General features: G+C 39.0%; 1 protein-coding gene across 11 annotated transcripts in view; it reads right to left on the bottom strand.

The window, feature by feature from the left end:
- The window catches only part of SH3GL3 (SH3 domain containing GRB2 like 3, endophilin A3), a 350,527-nt gene that overhangs the window by 43,050 nt on the left and 287,665 nt on the right, over positions 1-19,812 (bottom strand). For 7 of the 11 annotated variants that reach the window (XM_084968533.1, XM_084968532.1, XM_084968534.1 and 4 more), the window contains 4 exons: positions 11,982-12,050; positions 4,934-5,006; positions 2,105-2,248; positions 415-548 (listed from right to left, as the gene is read on the bottom strand). In XM_084968533.1, the coding sequence (XP_084824659.1) occupies positions 415-548; positions 2,105-2,248; positions 4,934-5,006; positions 11,982-12,050 (420 nt within the window). Of the gene's footprint in view, positions 1-414; positions 549-2,104; positions 2,249-4,933; positions 5,007-11,981; positions 12,051-12,815; positions 17,842-19,812 lie in introns of those variants that run through there. The other 4 variants (XM_084968536.1, XM_013978029.3, XM_084968537.1 and 1 more) reach the window with 2 other exon arrangements.

Here is a 19,812-nt window from a genome sequence, read left to right on the forward strand (position 1 = left end):
AGTTGCTGTGGCTGTGGCATAGGCTAGCAGCTGTAGCTCTGATTCGACCCCTGGCCTGGGAACTTCCATATGCCATGGGTGCAGCCCTAAAAAGCAAAAAAAAAAATTAAAAAATAAAAAAATAAAAAGTTATGAAATAATTTTGTTATGTGAGAAGTAAATGCAGAAATATGTATCTTGAGCTTGGCTTCTGGCTGGCATCAAAAAGATACAGAATGAAGAGCTAATTGATCCTGGGATTCTTTCTCAGTGAGCCAGGTAAACATAACTGAGTTTTGTTTTGTTGTTTTTTTTTTTATGACTGACGATAAGATGATGCTTTCACTGAGTCCCTGTAGAAATGTAGAATAATTACTTCAAATATACACATCATATTAAGTAGCAACAGGCAGATTTATACCTTAGAAAACTTACCCCAATCTCTTTTAAATCTTTGTCTTGTAGTAACTGAAGTGGATCAATAAAAGTTTGCTTTACATTAATATCAAGAGAGTCTTTCACCTCAGCCATTAGCTTCATGGATTCACCTACTTCTATCAGTGCATTGCCTTGAATAGAAAAAAAAAAATTCTTTAGCAGACCTAACTTGAAGTTAGTGGTCTTTTTATTGAACTCTTTCCCAAAAGTTTGTGATGATCTATAGTGTGTAACAAGGTCCTCTCTCTGGGACTTTGCATTCTTGACTCAGGAAAAAGAAAAAGTTAAAACAAGAAAGTCTTTCTATTTTCCTGCTTTTCCTCTCTATTCTGCACTTTCTCCACTATACAGAATACAATTTCAAGGCTAAGACAGACCGAAGCATTTATCATATTGGCCACTAGATGGGGTGGAAGCTTCTTTTTTCAAACTGGTTTAGTTTTGTGACCTGGCACCAAGGGTTCCTTAGAAGCTCAAGAACAAAATTGCTCTTTGTAAACAATAAAAGGATCATTCATCAGGGACTAAGTATTAACCAATAAAGATTACAATGGAAATAAATGAACAAAACCTCATCTCAGCTTCTAGCTGCTAGGTCTTCTTGAGGCCACTCCTTGTATTCTTGAGATGGCTCTAAGACGTCAAAGAAAGCCTGGCAGTGTCCCACGGGACAGCCTTTCAGCAGGGGGAGGAGGGTCTGCCCTTGCTATGAGGCCCAGGCCAGCCATGCTGGGTGTGGGCAGGGCTGGGCAGCTTTAGCCAGATTACTCTCTGGTGTTTCTGCACCTGCAGAAATTTGCAGGCTGTTCTATACACAATGAGGGTTGGAGGTTTGGAGGTTTTCTAAAACACATTTCTGGGAAGTGCTGCACTAAACTGAACTCTCTTCCTGTAGTTGGGGTTTTCCAAACTGACGTCTTAAAAAGGTAGAGTTTGGGGTCTCAACTCCCAGGCTTGAAGAACCCCTGAAATTTTTTTACACAAAGGAACAAATCTAAATACCCAGTAAATGGGATAGATTGAACAAATATGATACCTGGAATATTATGCAGCCTTTAAAAACAATATGGTAGAAGATTGTTTTAGGACATGCATCATACTATAGTCAGTGGGAACAAGCAGATGACAAAAGGGTATAAGCATATATGTACTATAACCCCAGTTTAATTTTTTAAAGGTGTATGTGAATACACAAGAATAAGCAGGAGTTCCCATTGTGGATCAGCGGTAATGAACCTGACAAGTATCCATGAGGATGCTTGAGGATGCTGGTTCAATTACCAGCCCTGCTCAGTGGGTTAAGGATCCGCTGTTGCTGTGAGCTGTGGTGTAGGTCACAGACGTGGTTCAGATCCTGTGTTACTGTTGCTGTGGTGTAGGAGGGCAGGCAGCTCTGATTCAACCCCTAGCCTGGAAACTTCCATATGCCACAGGTACAGCCTTAAAAAGAAAAAATAAAATCTATAAAAGCTACACAACAAAGAGTGTAATTGGGCCTATCACTGGGTAGCTGATTATAGGTGATGTTGGCATTTTAGTTGCCTATGTTTTCTAAACTTGCAATGAACATGTATTGCTTTGACAATATGAAAAAATAATAAGGGTTGTTAAAATGCAGGTTTTGTGTGTAACCTAAAACAGACACAGGACTCGTTCTCAGCTTTCCAGGTGATGTGCAAATACTCACCAAAGGTGGAGCCTTCGCCGAGCTCCCTCCCATATTTGAGCATGCAGTCGCCCAGCAAGCCTTCTGTCTGTGGGTATCCAGTGGTTTTCACCTGTCCTCGGATCTTCGACACAGTGTTCAGCATTCCTAGCTTAGCTCTGTATGCTTAAAAACATTATCATTTGTAATTCCTTAAAGTGGCACGGTGGACACAGCATTTACCAAACGTGGCTGGCAAAATCGAGGTCACCCTGGACAAAACGTCAGAGACCTGAGACATGAAGGGACCATGCGTGACCCTGTGTCTTGCATGGTTTTCTAGATTCTTACCCAGGGTGGGTGCTCAGGGCACTGTCGCACAGCCACGATGGAAAATGGGAATCATGGCACACACTGTTGATTCCAAATACTGGTAACCAGGGCTATCATTACCCCACCCACGGCTACCTTACTGAGTCAGACGCTGACACTTGGGCAAATTTCCTGGGGAGCAATTGCAAACAGAGAACACAGGTAGATGACTCAAACTACGAACTGGTTGTTAACACCCCTCTCCACCCCCAAGAAGGTATCCAGACTGATTATATTCAACAGCATGGTGGAGGGCTGCTGCCCTGCACGCGCCTAGTTAGGAAGCAGAGCCAGCAGGAGACAGATGCCGCACTGTGAACTGGATTCTCTGCTGATGGTCCCTCAGGTGTGGCTCAGCTCCCCGACCCAAGGGACATGATGGGCAGCCACTGCTTGGGCCCTTCCCTTCTCTGCCTTGGACCATGAGTGTTTCCTAATCCTGGTCCGTGTACCACACCATGCTAATTCCTGGGAGAGACCTAAGCCAGCCTCTGCCCTCAAGGAGCTCATACTCTAGTTACAGGAAGGCAGAGAATACAAGATGTAAAGTCTGGGGTGGCGTATGGAAAGGCAAACATAACAATATGCTGAATGGAAATGAAAAGATGCCCCCAAAAGCACAGAACCAGTGTAAGGTGCAGAAGGGGGAACGCTTATGGCTTATGGCGTATAACCAACAGATGAAGAGTAGGCTGGTTTGGCCGAAGAAGTGAATCCAGGACAATTCAGGAAACATCTACGGGAAAAGGTGACTATGAACTGAAAACCAAGCTAAGGATTTGGGATGTTATTCTCTCGGTGGTTTTTGCAATACTTTTAGGTAGTGAAGGGACACACTTTTATTTTCTCTTATTTTAATAATTACATATTTATTTTAATGTATTCTAGACAAGTGCTTGTCACATATTGATGTGCATGCACACCACCCAAGGATCCTGTTAAAATGTAGAATCAGTCTGGGATGAGCCCAAGTTTCTGCATTTGCTAAACCTCTCAGGGGATGCTGGTCTTGCTAGTCCGTGGACCACATTTTGAGTAGCAAGGTTTTAGACACTCACAGTGCCAGCCTTCTTGGACCTTGTCCACTTCAGCCTCAAAGAACTTACCCTCGTGGTTCCCAGGCATACAGGCTTCATCCTTCCAACACACACGCATGCACGCACGCATGCACATACACACTCCATTCCTCTTCCCCACTATCAGAAGGGGATGCAGGATGTTGCAGTCCTGTGACCGAGGGCGCTAAACCAGACTAGAGGCTGCTAGGCCTCCCTTCGTCTTTTTCATACATCACCAGGGGTCTCTGTCCAAGTAGATACTTCCACTGTTGGCCAACACTCTGCTACCCTATTCCAGTGTCAGCTCACTGAGGGCAGGATCCTTGTCTAACTTAACCATATATCCCAGGGCCCAGGAAAGCCCCTGCACAGAGGAAGCATTTGCTAAATATGTGTTGACTGATTTATCAGCAAAAGGGATTCTGTGGTTCAACCACTGATGAAGTCAACAAAGAGATACATGATTATGGTTTTTAAACCTATCATCAGCTGTACAGTTCTAAAGAATTCTAAGCCTGCCACCCTCCCCGCACATCGTATTTTATTCAACTTATGTTTTAAAAATAATTTTCTATATTTTCAGATGGTTCTGTGTGTGCCGATTCCAACAGCCAAGGGAATCCCAGTAATTACATGCAAATAATAAATTCATACAAAATAAAGGCAGATTTGGAAATCCACAGAATTCAAAGCATGGACGCCCCCTCTTGGATTTTATAATTTAGAACCGAGGAAAACCTCAAGACATGCTGCTTCAATACCTAGGAATTAAAGACCTCCTGAGGAGAAGCTGCTGTAACACTGGACCTTCTTGTGTTTCTCATATTCAACATGTCTCATTTCAGTAGCATTTGAGCCACGGCATGAAAGCTATTTCAAATTCTTATACACCGTTAGACTAGGATAGCAGAAATTTTTTGAAAAAGAAGAAATGACTAAATTAGAAAATATTTACAAAACACTGAATGGGTTTCTTAAGCATCTCATAAAAAAAAAAAAGTCTCTGCTTAGCAGTGTCTTATTGCTAAGACCAAGACTCCAACCAAACAGCGTCACCATAGTTCACAGAATTGACTGCTCAGTTTGTCATCAGCTAGGATTCACTGCAACTACCTTGAGTCACTCAACTTTAAAAAACTGAATTTCACATTGAGAACTATGTCTAGATACTCATGTTGCAACAGAAGAAAGGGTGGGGGAAAAACTGTAATTGCAATGTATACATGTAAGGATAACCTGACCCCCTTGCTGTACAGTGGGAAAATAATAATAAAAAAAAAGAATATTACCCAGCCATAAAAAAAAAAACTGCATTTCATTATAAGGGCACAGAGGATATCATTTGTAGATCACGTCAACCACACCCTCACTAAACTTGGGTTATGAGAGTCTGTGATAGTGGATGAACAGTTGAATGATTCAAGACATTTTCCAACTTTACCTGGATTTGGCTGAAGATATTCTGTGGCTTTTGAAAGAATTTCTGCAACAGCTTTATTGGTAATATCTATTTTCTTAAAAAAAAAAAAGAAACACATACAAATGTTGGTAAATGATAAACCCAGGAAATTCACAGCAAAACAGAGAAATAATTTTCATTAATTTAATACTTATAACAATACCATTATAATGATTTTTAATCCAAATGAATGTTTTGAACATTTTTGGAAGAGACAATATTTTCTTAACCTTTTGATTCTGGGACATCCTTCCAATGACGGCTCCTCCCAATGATGAGGAGAATACTAACTTCTTTTTCAACATTAAATGAATATTAATGTAACATTTAGAAAATTTGGACAAGGTATTATGCTCTACTAGAGTACGGACTATACTTGAAGGTCTCTCAAAAGCAAGACTGGACATTTCTGAGCCACGCTTTCCTCATCTGCTGGATGAGTTTGAATTTCTGTTCTTATATAAGGATGCCATTGCATGGATTCATATGAGAAACCACCTCAGTAAGTCAACAATAAAAGAATCCTCATCACTAGCGTTATCACTAAAATACACGTTCTTCTGTTCTGTGGGCAGAAGATGCTAACATCAAAAGTTTCCCTGCCAGTTTAAAACTGAATCTTTCCTTATGCAAAACCCTTCCCAGATACTCTAGCTGTTGGTTAACCAGAAAATGAATGTGAGACTATACAATAAACTATGCACATTTCAATAGCTTTATTTTGTACCATCAATAAGTCAAAAGAAAATGTAAAGGAAAAAGGATCAAGTTAAAAACAAGAAATAAGAAGCAAATATTATGAGAAATGTATATAATACCAACTTGAAAAGCCACATTCCTAGATGGAAAAATTCAGTTTTAGAAACATGTAAATCCTCCCCCAATTAACATGTAAAATTAATCAAACCCATCACAATTTTGACTTTTTCTTTTTTGCTAAAACTTGACAAATTAATAATAAACTTATTTCATACCTCATACTACATACAGGATTAAAAATATAGACCTAGGAGTTCCTGTCGTGGTGCAGCAGAAACTAACCCAACTAGGAACCATGAGGTTGTGGGTTTGATCCCTGCCCTCGCTCAGTGGGTTAAGGATCCAGCATTGCCATGAGCTGTGGTGTAGGTCACAGATGCAGCTCGGATCCAGTGTTGCTGTGGCTGTGGTATAGGCCGGCAGCTGTAGCTCTGATTCAACCCCTAGCCCAGGAACTTCCATATCCCACAGATGCAGCCCTAAGAAGACAAAAAAAAAAAAAAAAAAAAGACTCCCCCAAAATATATAGACCTAAAAACAAATTGTGAAAGTACTAAATCATTCAGGAGAATATTCTGAAATACTGGTGTGGGAAATATCTAAGCGTGGCCTGAAACCCAAACGTCATAAATGAAAAGACCGAAATTCTGACTCCATAACATGAAAAACGGAAGTGAACAGAAACAAAACACAAAGTTTGGAGTTCCTGTCGTGGCTCAGTGGTTAAAGAATCCAACTAGGAACCATGAGGTTGCAGGTTTGATCCCTGGCCTTGCTCAGTGGGTTAAGAATCTGGCATTGCCGTGAGCTGTGGTGTAGGTCGCAGACGGGGCTCGGATCCTGCGTTGCTGTGGCTGTGGTGTAGGCCGGTGGCTACAGCTCCGATTGGACCCCTAGCCTGGGAACCTCCATATGCCGTGAGAGCGGCCCAAGAAATGGCAAAAAGAGAAAAAAAAAAAAAAAAAAAAAAAAAAAAAGTGGCGATCAGAAAGTAAAATATAAAAAGATACAAGTGGCTATCGAATGAGTTCCCGTCGTGGCTCAGTGGTTAACAAATCCGAATAGAAACCATGAGGTTGTAGGTTCGATCTCTGGCTTTGCTCAGTGGGCTAAGGATCCAGTGTTGCTGTGGCTATGGTGTAGGCTGGTGGCTACAGCTCCGATTTGACCCCTAGCCTGGGAACCTCCATATGCTGTGGGAGCGGCCCAAAATCCCCCCCCCCAAAAAAAGTGGCGATCAGAAAGTAAAATATAAAAAGGTGGGGGGGGGTTAGTATCCATTACACCCAGAACTCCCACTTTTAAAAAAGGCAACCCAGTTAGAAAAAAGGAAAAGAATGTAAACTGGAAATCCATAAAATAGGAAAAATACAAGTTGCCTATAAACATCTAACACAATATTCAGGAAACATGAATTAAGAGGAGATATTTTCCACTTTCTAGGTTGACCAAAAAATAATTGATTAGACCCAATATTAGGTATGACACTGGTGTGGAGTAATGGGTCCTTTCATATACACCAGGAGGGCAAAATGATACAGCCCCTTTTTTTTTTTTTCTTGTCTTTTTAGGGCTGCACCTGCAGCATATGGAAGTTCCCAGGCTAGGGGTCTAACCATAGCCACTGTAGGCCACACATCATATCCTTAACCCACTGAGCGAGGTCAGGGATAGAACCTACATCCTCACTGACACTATGTTGGGTTCTTAACCCACTGAGCCACAAAGGGAACTCTGATACTACCTTTTTGAGATCAAGGTGGAACTAGCTACTAATGAGCATATTAACATGCCAGCTATCATACTTCCAGGGGTTTAGCATCTAGCCACACACAAGCAAATGGTAGGGATGTAAAAAGAAGTTCCTTATACCATTTTATATTAAAAACTGAAAACAACCAAAATTATAATCAATAGGAGACTGACTGGATACACTGTGAAACATCAAAATAAAGGAATCACACGGGGAAATACATATGGAAGATCTATATGTACCGGGGAAATGTCTACTGTGCACTACCAAGGAAAAAGGCAAGCAGGGAGTGATTTAGAATACAAACAAATTCATTTTTATAATTTAAAAAACTATGATCTGGAGTTCCTGTCTTGGCCCAGTGGTTAACGAACCCAACTAGGAACCATGAGGTTGTGGGTTCCATCCCTGGCCTCATTCAGTGGGTTAAGGATCCAGCGTTGCTGTGAGCTGTGGTGTAGGTCGAAGATGCAGCTCGGATCCCGAGTTGCTGTGGCTCTGGCGTAGGTTGGTGGCTACAGCTCTGATTGGACCCCTAGCCTGGGAACCTCCATATGCCAAGGGTGCGGCCCTAGAAAAGACCAAAATACATGCATACATACATAAATAACCATGATCTGTTCAGGGTCAGAAGCTTCCAGCCAAGCAATCTTAGCCACCCTGAAATTGTAGTCGTTGCCTTTAGCTGAATGCCTAAATATGGGGCCCCAGGAAGGTTTTAAAAGACAGTATAGGAGTCCTTGCACAAAGCAGGCTAAGGATCTGGCATTGTCACTGCAGCAGCTTGGGTCGCTACTGTGGCATGGCTGGATCCTTGGCCCAGGAACTTCCACATACCATGGATGTGGCCAAAACAAAACAAAACAGTACAGAAATGATGAAGAAATTAATCAAACCTACATTATGATACACATGGGCTAGCTGTGTGTGTGTGTCTGTGTGTCTGTGTGTGTATGTGTGTCTGTGTGTCTGTGTGTCTGTGTGTCTGTGTGTGTGTGTGAGAGAGCTCTCGGGGATGTATTTGCACCTGACCTGGTAACAAGTTTTGTAACTGTTGAACCTTCTCTGGTGTGTTCAATTGTTTATGAAGTTTGAAACAATTGAAATGTTTACGAGAACTTGAGAGCCTACTGTGTATGTTTTATTAGAGCTACACGAAATGTTACTGCATAGGAACATCCTGTTTGGGATTTTAAGTCTGAGGAAACCAATGCCCTGCATTTGTTTTATAGTTTGAATGTATAAGGGAATCTGCTTAATTATGTAACTGGTTGGTGATAAATGTCTAAGGATTTCATAGAGGCAATCAAGATGAACACTGAAGCAGAAACAAATCCAACTAGGAACCATGAGGTTGCAGGTTTGATCCCTGGCCTCACTCAGTGGGTTAAGGATCCGGCATTGCCATGAGCTGTGGCACAGGTTGCGGACATGGCTCGGATCTGGCATTGCTGTGGCTCTGGTGTAGGCCGGTGGCAACAGCTCTGATTTGACCCCTAGCCTGGGAACCTCCATATGTCACAGATGCAGCCCTAAAAAGACAAAAAAAAAAAAACAAACAAACAAACAAACAAAAACCTCATGTAGTTTAAAAACAAGAAAGTTTAAAACAAGACCTCCCTTCAAGAATAACTGGGGATATTGGAGGGTGAGTGTGTGTATTCAGGTTAATAAAATGTGGTGCAAATATCTTGGTGAACTATCAGGACAAAGAGAACAACATAGATAAGTGAAAGTTATTTTTGTAAAGTCTACCTGGTGTGAGGGGATCTTTGTTAATTAAATCCGGAATTTCCATTTGTGTTGGTACCCTACCCTGGAGGTTCCCCAAACCCTGTGCCACTGACACTGCCAGAACTCAGCCTCTGAACTAGAGAGCTGGCAGCCTTGGTTTCTGACAGCTGTTTGTAATATTCTCTTTAAAAAAAATTTTTTTTAAAGAAGCCACATCTGTCATTATATCCTTCTTATTCCTGATGTAGTTTCCGTCTTGCTCACACTTAACAGAGGTGGTATTTCAAAAAATAGTTCTTGGTTTTATTTTATTTATCCTACCTTTATGTTGTTATTGTCATCTATTTTATTAAACCCTCATTATTCCAAATTGATTTCTTCCTTCTGCCTAGAATGATTTACTTTGTTGTGATTTTCCTAGCTTTTTGGCTTGAATGATTTATTCACTTTCCTCCAACATTTATTTTGTATTAAATGCATTTAAGACTTAGTCATATATCACAGGTTTTGACATACAGAATTCTCATGACTAAGTGATCTTTAATTTTACTTCTCATTTCCTCTTGAAATAAGAACTTTTTTAAACATGTTTTTCAGTTTCTAAACATCCAGAATTTGGAAACTATACCATCGTGTAATCCTTGTGTTCTATGATTTAACTTTGGGAAATTTGTTGAGTTTTTCCCTAAGGCCCAGGAAATAACTGATTGTTGGAAATGTTTTAAAAGAATTTGAAATAATATGAATTCTTAATTTGAGGAATTCAGTTACCTCTATTTATTTATAATCAGTTATTAAAAATATTTTGTGCAAATTTTCTATAGTCCTATTTACTATCACCAATTTAACCTGTTATTTTATGAGAAAGATATGCAAAATCTTCTACTCTTGATTTCTGTCAATTTTCCATGTATTTCAGGCAGTTTTTACCTCACATATTTAGGTCCCATGTTATGTGATGCATAATGATTCACAACTGTTATAATTTCCTGATAGACTACATGATGTTCTCTCTATAATTTTAAAAAATTTTCTTTTTCCATTTAGTATTCTTTTGGAAATTCAAATTTTGCTTTGACATTATTATTGTTCCTCTGCTTTTGTATGGCTAACATTTGTCATGGAATATCTTTCTCCATTACTTGGTCATTTCTGCGTCTTATTTTTGGCAGGTCTGATATTGTCTAATTCACCTCTTCTAGAAAGTCCTTAAAACTTCTTTGTCACATGTTAGCTATTTCCATGCTTTTCACTGCTATAATAAAATGGATAACAGATTTTATTTTTATATTTCTTCTATCACTCACTTGGGTTTTTGGGAGGGAAAGGAAGGAAACAAGAAAGGTCTTGGTCCTTCAGCCAAAAATAGAATTCCTGAAATGTGCTTTTAGGTTTTGTTTTGGGTTTTTTTGTCTTTTTAGGGCTGCACCTGTGACATATGGAGGTTCCCAGGCTAGTGGTCCAATCAGAGCTGCTGCCGCCAGCCTATGCCAGAGCACAGCAACACCAGATCCAAGCCATGTCTGTGACCTACACCACAGCTCATGGCAATGCCGGATCTTTAACCCACTGAGCAAGGCCAGGGATCAAACCTGCAACCTCATGGATGCTAGTCAGATTCATTTCTGCTGAGCCACAATGGGAACTCCAAAATGTGGTTTTAAATTTAACACTTCAACTGAATCGTTTTGTTAGGAATAAAGCTATATAAAATATATTTATTTATCAAGAGGTTTTTAAAGTAATTTTAAGTATGCCAATGATGTTTAAATGTTTTATGTTTTTCAATCTTTAGAAATTAACTTTTTTTCAAAAGCAAAACAAAACAAGCTTTTCTAGAAAATGTATTATGCTCATCCAAAACACAAGGAGCTCCCTGGAGGTTGGTGTCGCCAGGTCCAGAGTATCCTGAAGAGACTAACCCCCTCCAACCCCAGGCACCATTTGGAGCATCTGCTGAAAGCTCCACCTGCTACAGCCTGTATCCTCCATGTTGCACCTGAGGAAAGGTGTTTTGCTTACTCTCTGCTCTTTCTCATCTGGAGAGTCTAATTATTAGAACAAGGCTATGTGTAAAGGGCCCAAAACAAAGGGGAAGGAGACTGAGGAAGTTGATAGTTAGTGGTGGTCCCACTTCTGCCTCCACCTAAACTGCTTCACATAGCTGACCAGGAAAATTGTTCAGGGACAGAGAATCTACAATCTTCCTGTGTTTACAATCATTTCTGTAACATGCTCACTGTATTGTTCTAAATGCTTTCACACACATTAATTTCTTTTTTTTTTCATAATTCTCAAAATACCCATATGAGGCATTATCATCCTCATGTCACAGGTTGGAAAAGACTGAAACAGCCTATCCAAGTTATCACTGCTGGTTCATTTCTTATGAAGCTGCTGAAACCCATGGGAACAAAGTCAGAATCTTCCACATATTAAATTTATATTTATGTATTTGAAGAGTCTTGCCCCAGAAGTACATTTTGCTCTCCAAGATATCACAATTACTTAGGCCTAAGGTGTTTGCCAAGATGGACCATCTTTGGAGCATTCTGACTTTTGTCCACTAGAGGGAGCCAGATAGCCATAGCCCATTTCCAGGATCCAGGCTCTTTCTTTTGGACTTCAAAGTGTGAAAGAAAGAACTGCCTTTTGGATTCCATAATCCACACCTGAATCTAAACATCCTAGATCCCCACTCTAATATCCTTCACAGTATCAGTGTATCTCATATCATAATAAAAATCATATTTATAATACAGTTTACATTATGTGTTCTCTTACCCTTTCCATGTCAAGAAATTCGTCATCTAGTTTCGTTCCTTCAACACCACTTATTTTTTCACTAAATAGCTGTAGAAATAAACACAAGTAATTGTATTGTACAATCATTTATTATCACAGTATTTGAACCAAATTATTATTATTATTATTACTTTCTTTAGGGCCACACCCATGGTATGTGGACATCCCAGGCTAGGGGGCAAATTGGAGCCACAGCCGCCAGTCTATGCCACAGCCACAGCAACGCAGCATCCGAGCTGTGTCTGCAACCTACACCACAGCTCATAGCAACGCCAGATCCTTAACCCACTGAGCGAGGCCAGGTATCCAACCCCCAACCCCATGGTTCCTAGTCAGATTCATTTCCTCTGCACCACAACAGGAACTCCGTTGAATCAAATTATTATAAATAAAAACAAACAAAAAAACTCGGCTTCAGTTTTTTGGACTAAATCCTTTAAGAAAATTATTGGAAGGAGTAATCATAGCTTAGAACAGGGGAAGATACACATTTCTCAATCATTCAACAACAGATATTAATTATGCACCTACTATATGTAAAACACATGGTAGTTGCTCTAGTCGAAACATAAGATTAATTCTGGTCATCCAGGAACCCACAGTTCAACAAAAGAGTTCATATGCCAACAGTCAACTAAGATCAAGAGAGAAACAGTAATAATAGTACAAAATAATAGTACTGAATACATATTACTATACATATACTAAGGTATTTCAATGATTTGGGGAGGATTCTGAGAACCTACAGTGTGAGGGACAAGGGTGGGAAACATACAAGACCTGTTTTCTAGAAGACTTGGCCTATGAACTGGCTTTTTTATTTATTTATTTTTGTCTTTTTGTCTTTTTAGGGCCGCACTGGCGAAATATGGAGGATCCCAGGCTAGGGGTCAAATTGGAGCCGAAGCCACCGGCCTGCACCACAGCCACAGCAACACAGGATCCAAGCTGCATCTGCGACCAACATCACAGCTCACGGCAACGCCGGATCCTTAACCCACTGAGCGAGGCCAGGGATCAAACCCATGTCCTCATGGATGCTAGTCAGGTTCGTTAACCACTAAGCCACGAGAACTGGCTTTTTAAGGAAAGGGGACATTTCGACAGGCAGGATTGAAGAAAGGCTTTCTGGCCTGAGGCAGCATGAAAAAAGACCCGGAGGCAGCAATCTGTAGGGCAGTTTCTCAACTTGGGCACTCTGATATTTAGACCAGATGATTCTTTGTGGAGGAGGCCGTCCTGTGCTTCCTAGGATGTTTGCCAGCATCCTCAGCCTCTACCTACTAGAAGCTAACAGCACACACACACACACACACACACACACACACACACACACCCATTGTGAAAACCAAAAAATCTCTGTACAGTCAAGAGCCACTAGTGTAGGACAAATGTGCTCTAGAAACAGCAAGAAATTTGGTTTAACTGTAATGAATGGTGCTCAAGGGAAAAGAAGAGATGAAAGGTAGGCAGAAGCCAGATCACACAGGTGCTCAGATGCCAAGCTAAAGTCCATGACTGAGAAGTCCCGAGAGTTTCTTCATCAAGTACAGCGCCATTGGAAAAACCTTTTAGAAGAATAGCTCTGGCTCCAGTATGGACTGGATCAGGAAACAAGAGGAATGGATTAGAAGTAGAAAATACGTGAAGTCATTTTCTTTAGAAAAGAACATCTATAGACTTTGGTTATACCTTTAAAATACTTAAATGAACAGAAAACTCAGTCATAAAGGGAGGTGAGTACCATCAATTAATGGTAAAAGAAATGCAGGTTGTTTTCAATGTTTGTGTGGTTTTTGGTTACTGCTTACCTCACCGCTACACGCACAGTATTACTGTGTAGTAGGAAGAATATACAACCAGAGAGTATTTAACTTCAAGTCCCAGAATAAGAAAAATTACTTGAATAGATTTGAAAGATTACAAAATAGCCCACAATTCTCCATCTTCCCTGTTCCTCTGACTTTCCAGTTTCCCCGAGCCAAGCTGGAGTCTTATTTCCTCCCCCTACTGAATCAGGCTGGGCTTATGACTTGTTCTGACCCACAGAAACAAGCTTAGACTCCAGATCTTGTGTGTTTTCACTCGTTCTCTTGAAATCCTGCTGCCACCATGTGAACAAGCCTGAGCTAATTTTCTAGATGAGGAAAGACAAGTGGCCCCAGCATCTTCAGTCAGGACCACCAGTCAATTCCCCAAATCCGAGCTCCCGAGTTTGACCTACAGCTGACTGCAGACACATGCGAAAGGCCAGCTGATAGCAGCTCATTCTGCTGACCCACAGAAGCATGGGTCATTTAAATGGTCATTGTTCTAGACCACTGAGTGCTGGAGTACTTTGTTACTCAGTGGAAGCTGACAGGTATACTAAGGCAATAGTTTTTGTTTTTCAGGTTCAGTATTGAAGCCAGAAAGAATTGTCTGACTTGATGCCTTGATACAACAGGAACAACTGAGAATCCCATGGCTACAGATATCAATTAGGTCCTCCAAATATCTTTTTTTGTTCCGTAATGAAATCCTTTAAAATATGGGCCCTTAACTTTGGTAATTATCTGAAAATCTAATGAAAGACACACAACCACTCCCCAGGAAAAATAGTCCATATTCTGCTGCACGGTAAACTGCAAAAATGGCCGCAATGCTTTGCAGCTCCCATTAAGAAGTGTAGTTCTCCACCCTGTGACTTGCTTTGACCGAAAGAATAGAATGGATTTGTACAACTTGGTGTGAGTACTGACTTTGGACCTTACAGATACTTTATGTCTATAAAGAGGCTCTGTAGGTACTTCTGCTCACTCTCTGAGGTCCACTGTGACCATCTCCATGTGAATAAGCCTAAGCTAGCTTCCTGGAGAATGGAAGGCCACTTGGAGCAGGGATAGCCATCAGGCTGGGCCATCCAGAGCACCAAAATTAGAGCTCACTCAGCAGCTGGCAGCCAGGAGGTGAGTGAGCCTGAGCCTGACCAACAGACCTACCCAGTAAAACCCAGCTCAAATTGCTAACCAGAGTTGTGAGCTAAACAAATAGGTTTTGTTTTAAGTCACTATCTTTTGGCGTGGTTTGTTGTACAGCAAAAGCCGACCGTTATGGTTGCCTGTGATTTCAGAGGCCCTACTGGAACCACAGAAGCCCACACATAGATGCTTGTTTCAAAATATTCCTTTGAAAAATCCCATTAGCATTGACAGACCTGAAACCTCCTCAACCTGAATCAGTTCTCATTGGCTCAGGTTATACTTGTTCTATTTTTAGAAGGCAGCACATCTAATAGGAGGAATATTTCCACTTTTAAGAACAGAAATTAATGAAATTAATATGTATTTCTTATTTGGAAGGAGACAACAATATGGGACTTTTTTTCAACAGGAGCGATAGTTAAGATCACCATCATTCTGTGAATGAATTCATACCTAGATACATCAAGATCTCGAGAATAAAAAGTTCTAAAACTACCACAGAGGGAAAAACAACCAACCACCCAAAGCAACAATAAGATTGATAGTTTTCTCTTTGGCAACAGTAGAAACCAGGAGACAGTGGAGGAAAAGCTTCAAAGTGCTGAAATACTTCATCAAGGAAATAACAATTGAACCAAGATGGAAACTATGGACCACAAGACACAATGGTGAGAACAGGAATTGAAAAACTATGGTGGTATATGTAACTATTGATTAAAAACAAATATGGTAGTAGATATGACTACTGATTAAAACACAACTATTGATAAAAAAAATACGTGAGTTTACAAAAAATTAAATTAAAACCTTAAGCAATAACAACATAGTGGCAGGATGGGAAGGGTATTCAGGGGATATTTTGGACACACTAACATTCATCTGCATTCAGGAGGACATGGGAAATGGCCATAAATGTGGGCATTGTTATAATAATGTATGAGAAGTATCTGCTTTATATAATTAATGGTAACTACTAAAAGCATGAAACAATACTATACATACAATACTATGTGAGTTGTAACACAATATCCATACAAGCACAGTGGAAAAAATGAATGTTTTCCAATCCAAAGAAAACAAGGGAAAAGGACAGGGAGAGGAGCATATGGAATAACAAGTGAAAACCACAAAATAAGATGGTAATCATGAGTCCAAATAGATTAGTAATCATTATCTATGTAAATAAATCCAATACATTAAAGGATAATTGAGTAGATTTTTAAAATACGGCTTTATGCAGTTTTTAAGAAACATATATAAAACAAAGCACACGGACAAAAACTGAAAATAAACAGATAAATTATACATACTAGGAAAATAGTAATCAAAATAAAGACAATTAACAATAATATTGGACCAAAAAAGACTTTAAGGCAAAAGATTAATAAGAATAAAGACAACCTAATAATAGAAGGAGCAATCCACCAAAATTCTTTTATACTCTAAGCCATTTAACAGCACAACTTTAAGGGAAAAACAAAAAAAAAGCAAAAACTGGAAATAACTGAAACTAACAAATCTATACTCACTGAGGGGATTTTAACACAACTCTATCAGAAAACTGACAGATTAAACATAAAAAAAAAAGAACTTGGAAGGGAGATAGATTATTTGAGCGATCAAATTAATAACCTTGTTCAAATATGCAGATATATGCCTCCAGCCAATAAATAGAAAATACTTGATCTTTGCAATCATAGGTAGAATATTAAAAACACTGACCATTTACTCAGTCACAAATTAATCTACACACATATATATAATTTTAGAAGTAAGTCCTAAATAACAATGAGTTTTAAAGGAAACCCTAAAAGAAATTACCAAAAAAAATTAATTTAACAATAAAAAAACTATACATCAAAACCTGAGATGCAGCAAAAACAGTGCTTAGAAATCACTATAATACCTTCAATTCCTTTTTTTAAAAAAACACGTCAATGTTTCGTAGTGACATGTCATTCAATCTAATTCAACAAACATCTGGAAGTCTGCCAACTAGGTCAAGATGCTAGAGGTGCAAAGACCAAACAATCTACATTCCAACCACTCACAGGCCCATTGAGAAGCAAAAGTAAATGACCACAACACAACAAGATGCAGATAATAGAGAGATGCAGGATTTGCTGCTGAAGCCTGATGGAAGGAAGCAAGGGTGCCAAGAAATATCCAGAACTGAGCCTAGAAGGATATGTGTCGTACACAAAGGAAACTGGAGAGGACTAGCATTTCTGGCAGAGAGAATAGCATAGGCAAAGGCATAATGTATATATAGGTTCTATATACACACACACACACGCATAGATATATATGTAAAACTTATACAGGCATAACTCACACATATGTAACACACACACATATATACACACACACATATATGTGTGCGTATGTATATGTATATGTTTGTATGTGTGTGTGTTTGTGTGTGTGTGTCTATATATATACATATGAAGGCATTCAGGAAATAGCATAACGATAAAGGAAAAAAACATGGAAGACTTACCCCAAATGAAAATGTGAAAAATGAACATACAAGCATATAGGCAGAAGTCAGATTATGAGGATGAATTTAATCCTAATCAGAGATAAAATCCTCATTCACCATCTACTTCTCAGTAGGTTCCAATTTTGTTAGAAACAGGAAAACAAAAACCATTTTCAAAGACTACAACAGAGCGGTGCTGAAAAATAAATTTATTTTGGGGAAACATGAAGGTTTTGCATTTGTCTTTTCATCTAGAAGTGTTGGGGTTTTAATGGTAAATGTTAACACAGCCTTGGCCTTCTTCTTGTGCAAAAATCTGTTCTCAAAGAAACCTTGGCTTCTCCATCTTCTTCCCTTTTATGAAGTAAAAATTAAACAGCAAGAAAGCCAGAACCTAGGAGAAAATGTAAAAAAGCAAATTTTATACCTCAATTTTAGAATGTGCTCCAGAACAGTATTTTCCAATAGATGTGCCACAAAACACTAGCTGCATAGGATGTGAGTAAGCGTCAGACCAAAGAACAGCTCCTTGACCATATAAGTTTGGAAACATGCGGATAAACAAAATTAAGCAGATTTCTTTACTAAAAAACTTTTCAGAGACTTTAAAATGGAAATGGACATTGTGGATTTCCAAGGGTGTGCATATAAGATATAGCATTTCCCACCCTTATCTGGTCATAGGAGCTATCTCATACAAGGAAAAATCTTAGAGGAATTTTTCTGTGTTCACTTTGAGAAGCCCTAAGCCAAACACTTTCTCTACTGGCTCCTTTGTTTTCTTTCAACCAGTTAATAGTCATGCTCTGCTTTTATCAGCTTGGAAAATATAGCAGTACTCAATTATAAATAATTAAGGTTATGTATAAGTTGTTAACATTGGGAGATAAGTACAGGGTATTTGAGGGCTCTCTGTGCTAGTTTTGCAACTTTTCAAAGTTAAATTAAAAAAAAAATCTCTGAAGACATCAGAGAACAACCAAGGTAATCAGGATATGAGAAGCCAAAATCATGAAGAAGGGAAATGCACTGAGAAGAGCCATACATTCATAGCTACTTTTTCCCTTTGGGGGAATTTCTACCTTGCAATACAAGCTGTAAAAGCTGAACAGAAAGCACCAACCTAGAACTTGCAGCAGTCTCACTGAGCTGGGAAAAGGAAAATTGAAGTGCACTGTAACCTAGGAAACCAGGACATCAGAGTGCAAAATTCCAGGAAAAGAAAAAAAAAAGAAACATAAAGAAGTAAACAGGCTATGCGCAATTTCCCCTCAAGGTTTTTGTTAGTTCTTAAGGTGCATCTACACAAGGTGAAATGCTAAGCTGCTAGTAAAAAGAGGCTGCCAGAAGGCTGATGATCTAAGCATATTTTTGCATAATCACAGTAATCAAGAAACAAGACTGGAGTTCAGGATGCCCAATAGCAAGGTAGCTTGGTCAACACTTGAGCTTTTGGCTCAAACCGTGAAGGCCTAAGGCCTAGTGCTAACTTCAAGCTAGAAAGAGAGATGCAAACTTGAATCATTTCAATCCCTGCTTATATCAAAGTTACCTTCGTTATCTGCCAGAATAAAATTTTCTCTCTGGAGGAAGATAGTATCACCTAAAACTGTTATAGGTCTTCATATATTATATACCATTAAAACAAAAAATCATCTAGCATACCAGGATGCTGAACCAATAACTGAAAATTAAGGAAAAAAAATAAATAATCCAATAGGTGATGCTAACACTGACAGCAAAAAAATTTTTTAAATAACTATGATTAACAAATCCACAGCTAATATCATACTTAGTGGTAAAAAATGAAGCTATTCCTCTGAAATAAAGAGAAGGACAAGGATATCCATTCTCACCATACTATTCAACATGCTATTGAAAGGCCTAGCCTTTGCAGTTAGGCAAGAAAAAGAAATAAAAGACATCCATATTGGAAAGGAAGACATAAAACTGTCAAAATTCATGGATGATATGATTTTATACATAGAAAACTCTAAAGAATTCACTTAAAAATTAGAAATAATAAACAAAGTTGTAGAGTACAAAATCAACATACAAAAATCTGCTGCATTTCTATATGCTAACAATGAACTAGGAAAAAAGAAATTAAGAAAACAATACCATTTACAATTACAACAAAAAGAATAAAGTACCTAGGAATAAATTTAACCAAGGAGGTGAAAGACCTGTACACTAAAAACTATAATGCACTGATGAAAGAAATTGAAGAAAACACAAATAAATGGAAAGATATTTGATACTTATGGATTGGAAGAATTAAAAATGTTAAAATGTCTATGTTACCTGCAGCAATCTACAGATTCAATGCATTCACTATCAAAATCCCAAGGACATTTTTTAAAGA

Source organism: Sus scrofa, chromosome 7 (assembly GCF_054392235.1).
Source record: "Sus scrofa isolate SSC_HxYL_T2T_F1_AM1 chromosome 7, Sscrofa_HxYL_maternal_Yorkshire_Landrace_v2.0, whole genome shotgun sequence".
NCBI lineage: Eukaryota > Metazoa > Chordata > Mammalia > Artiodactyla > Suidae > Sus > Sus scrofa.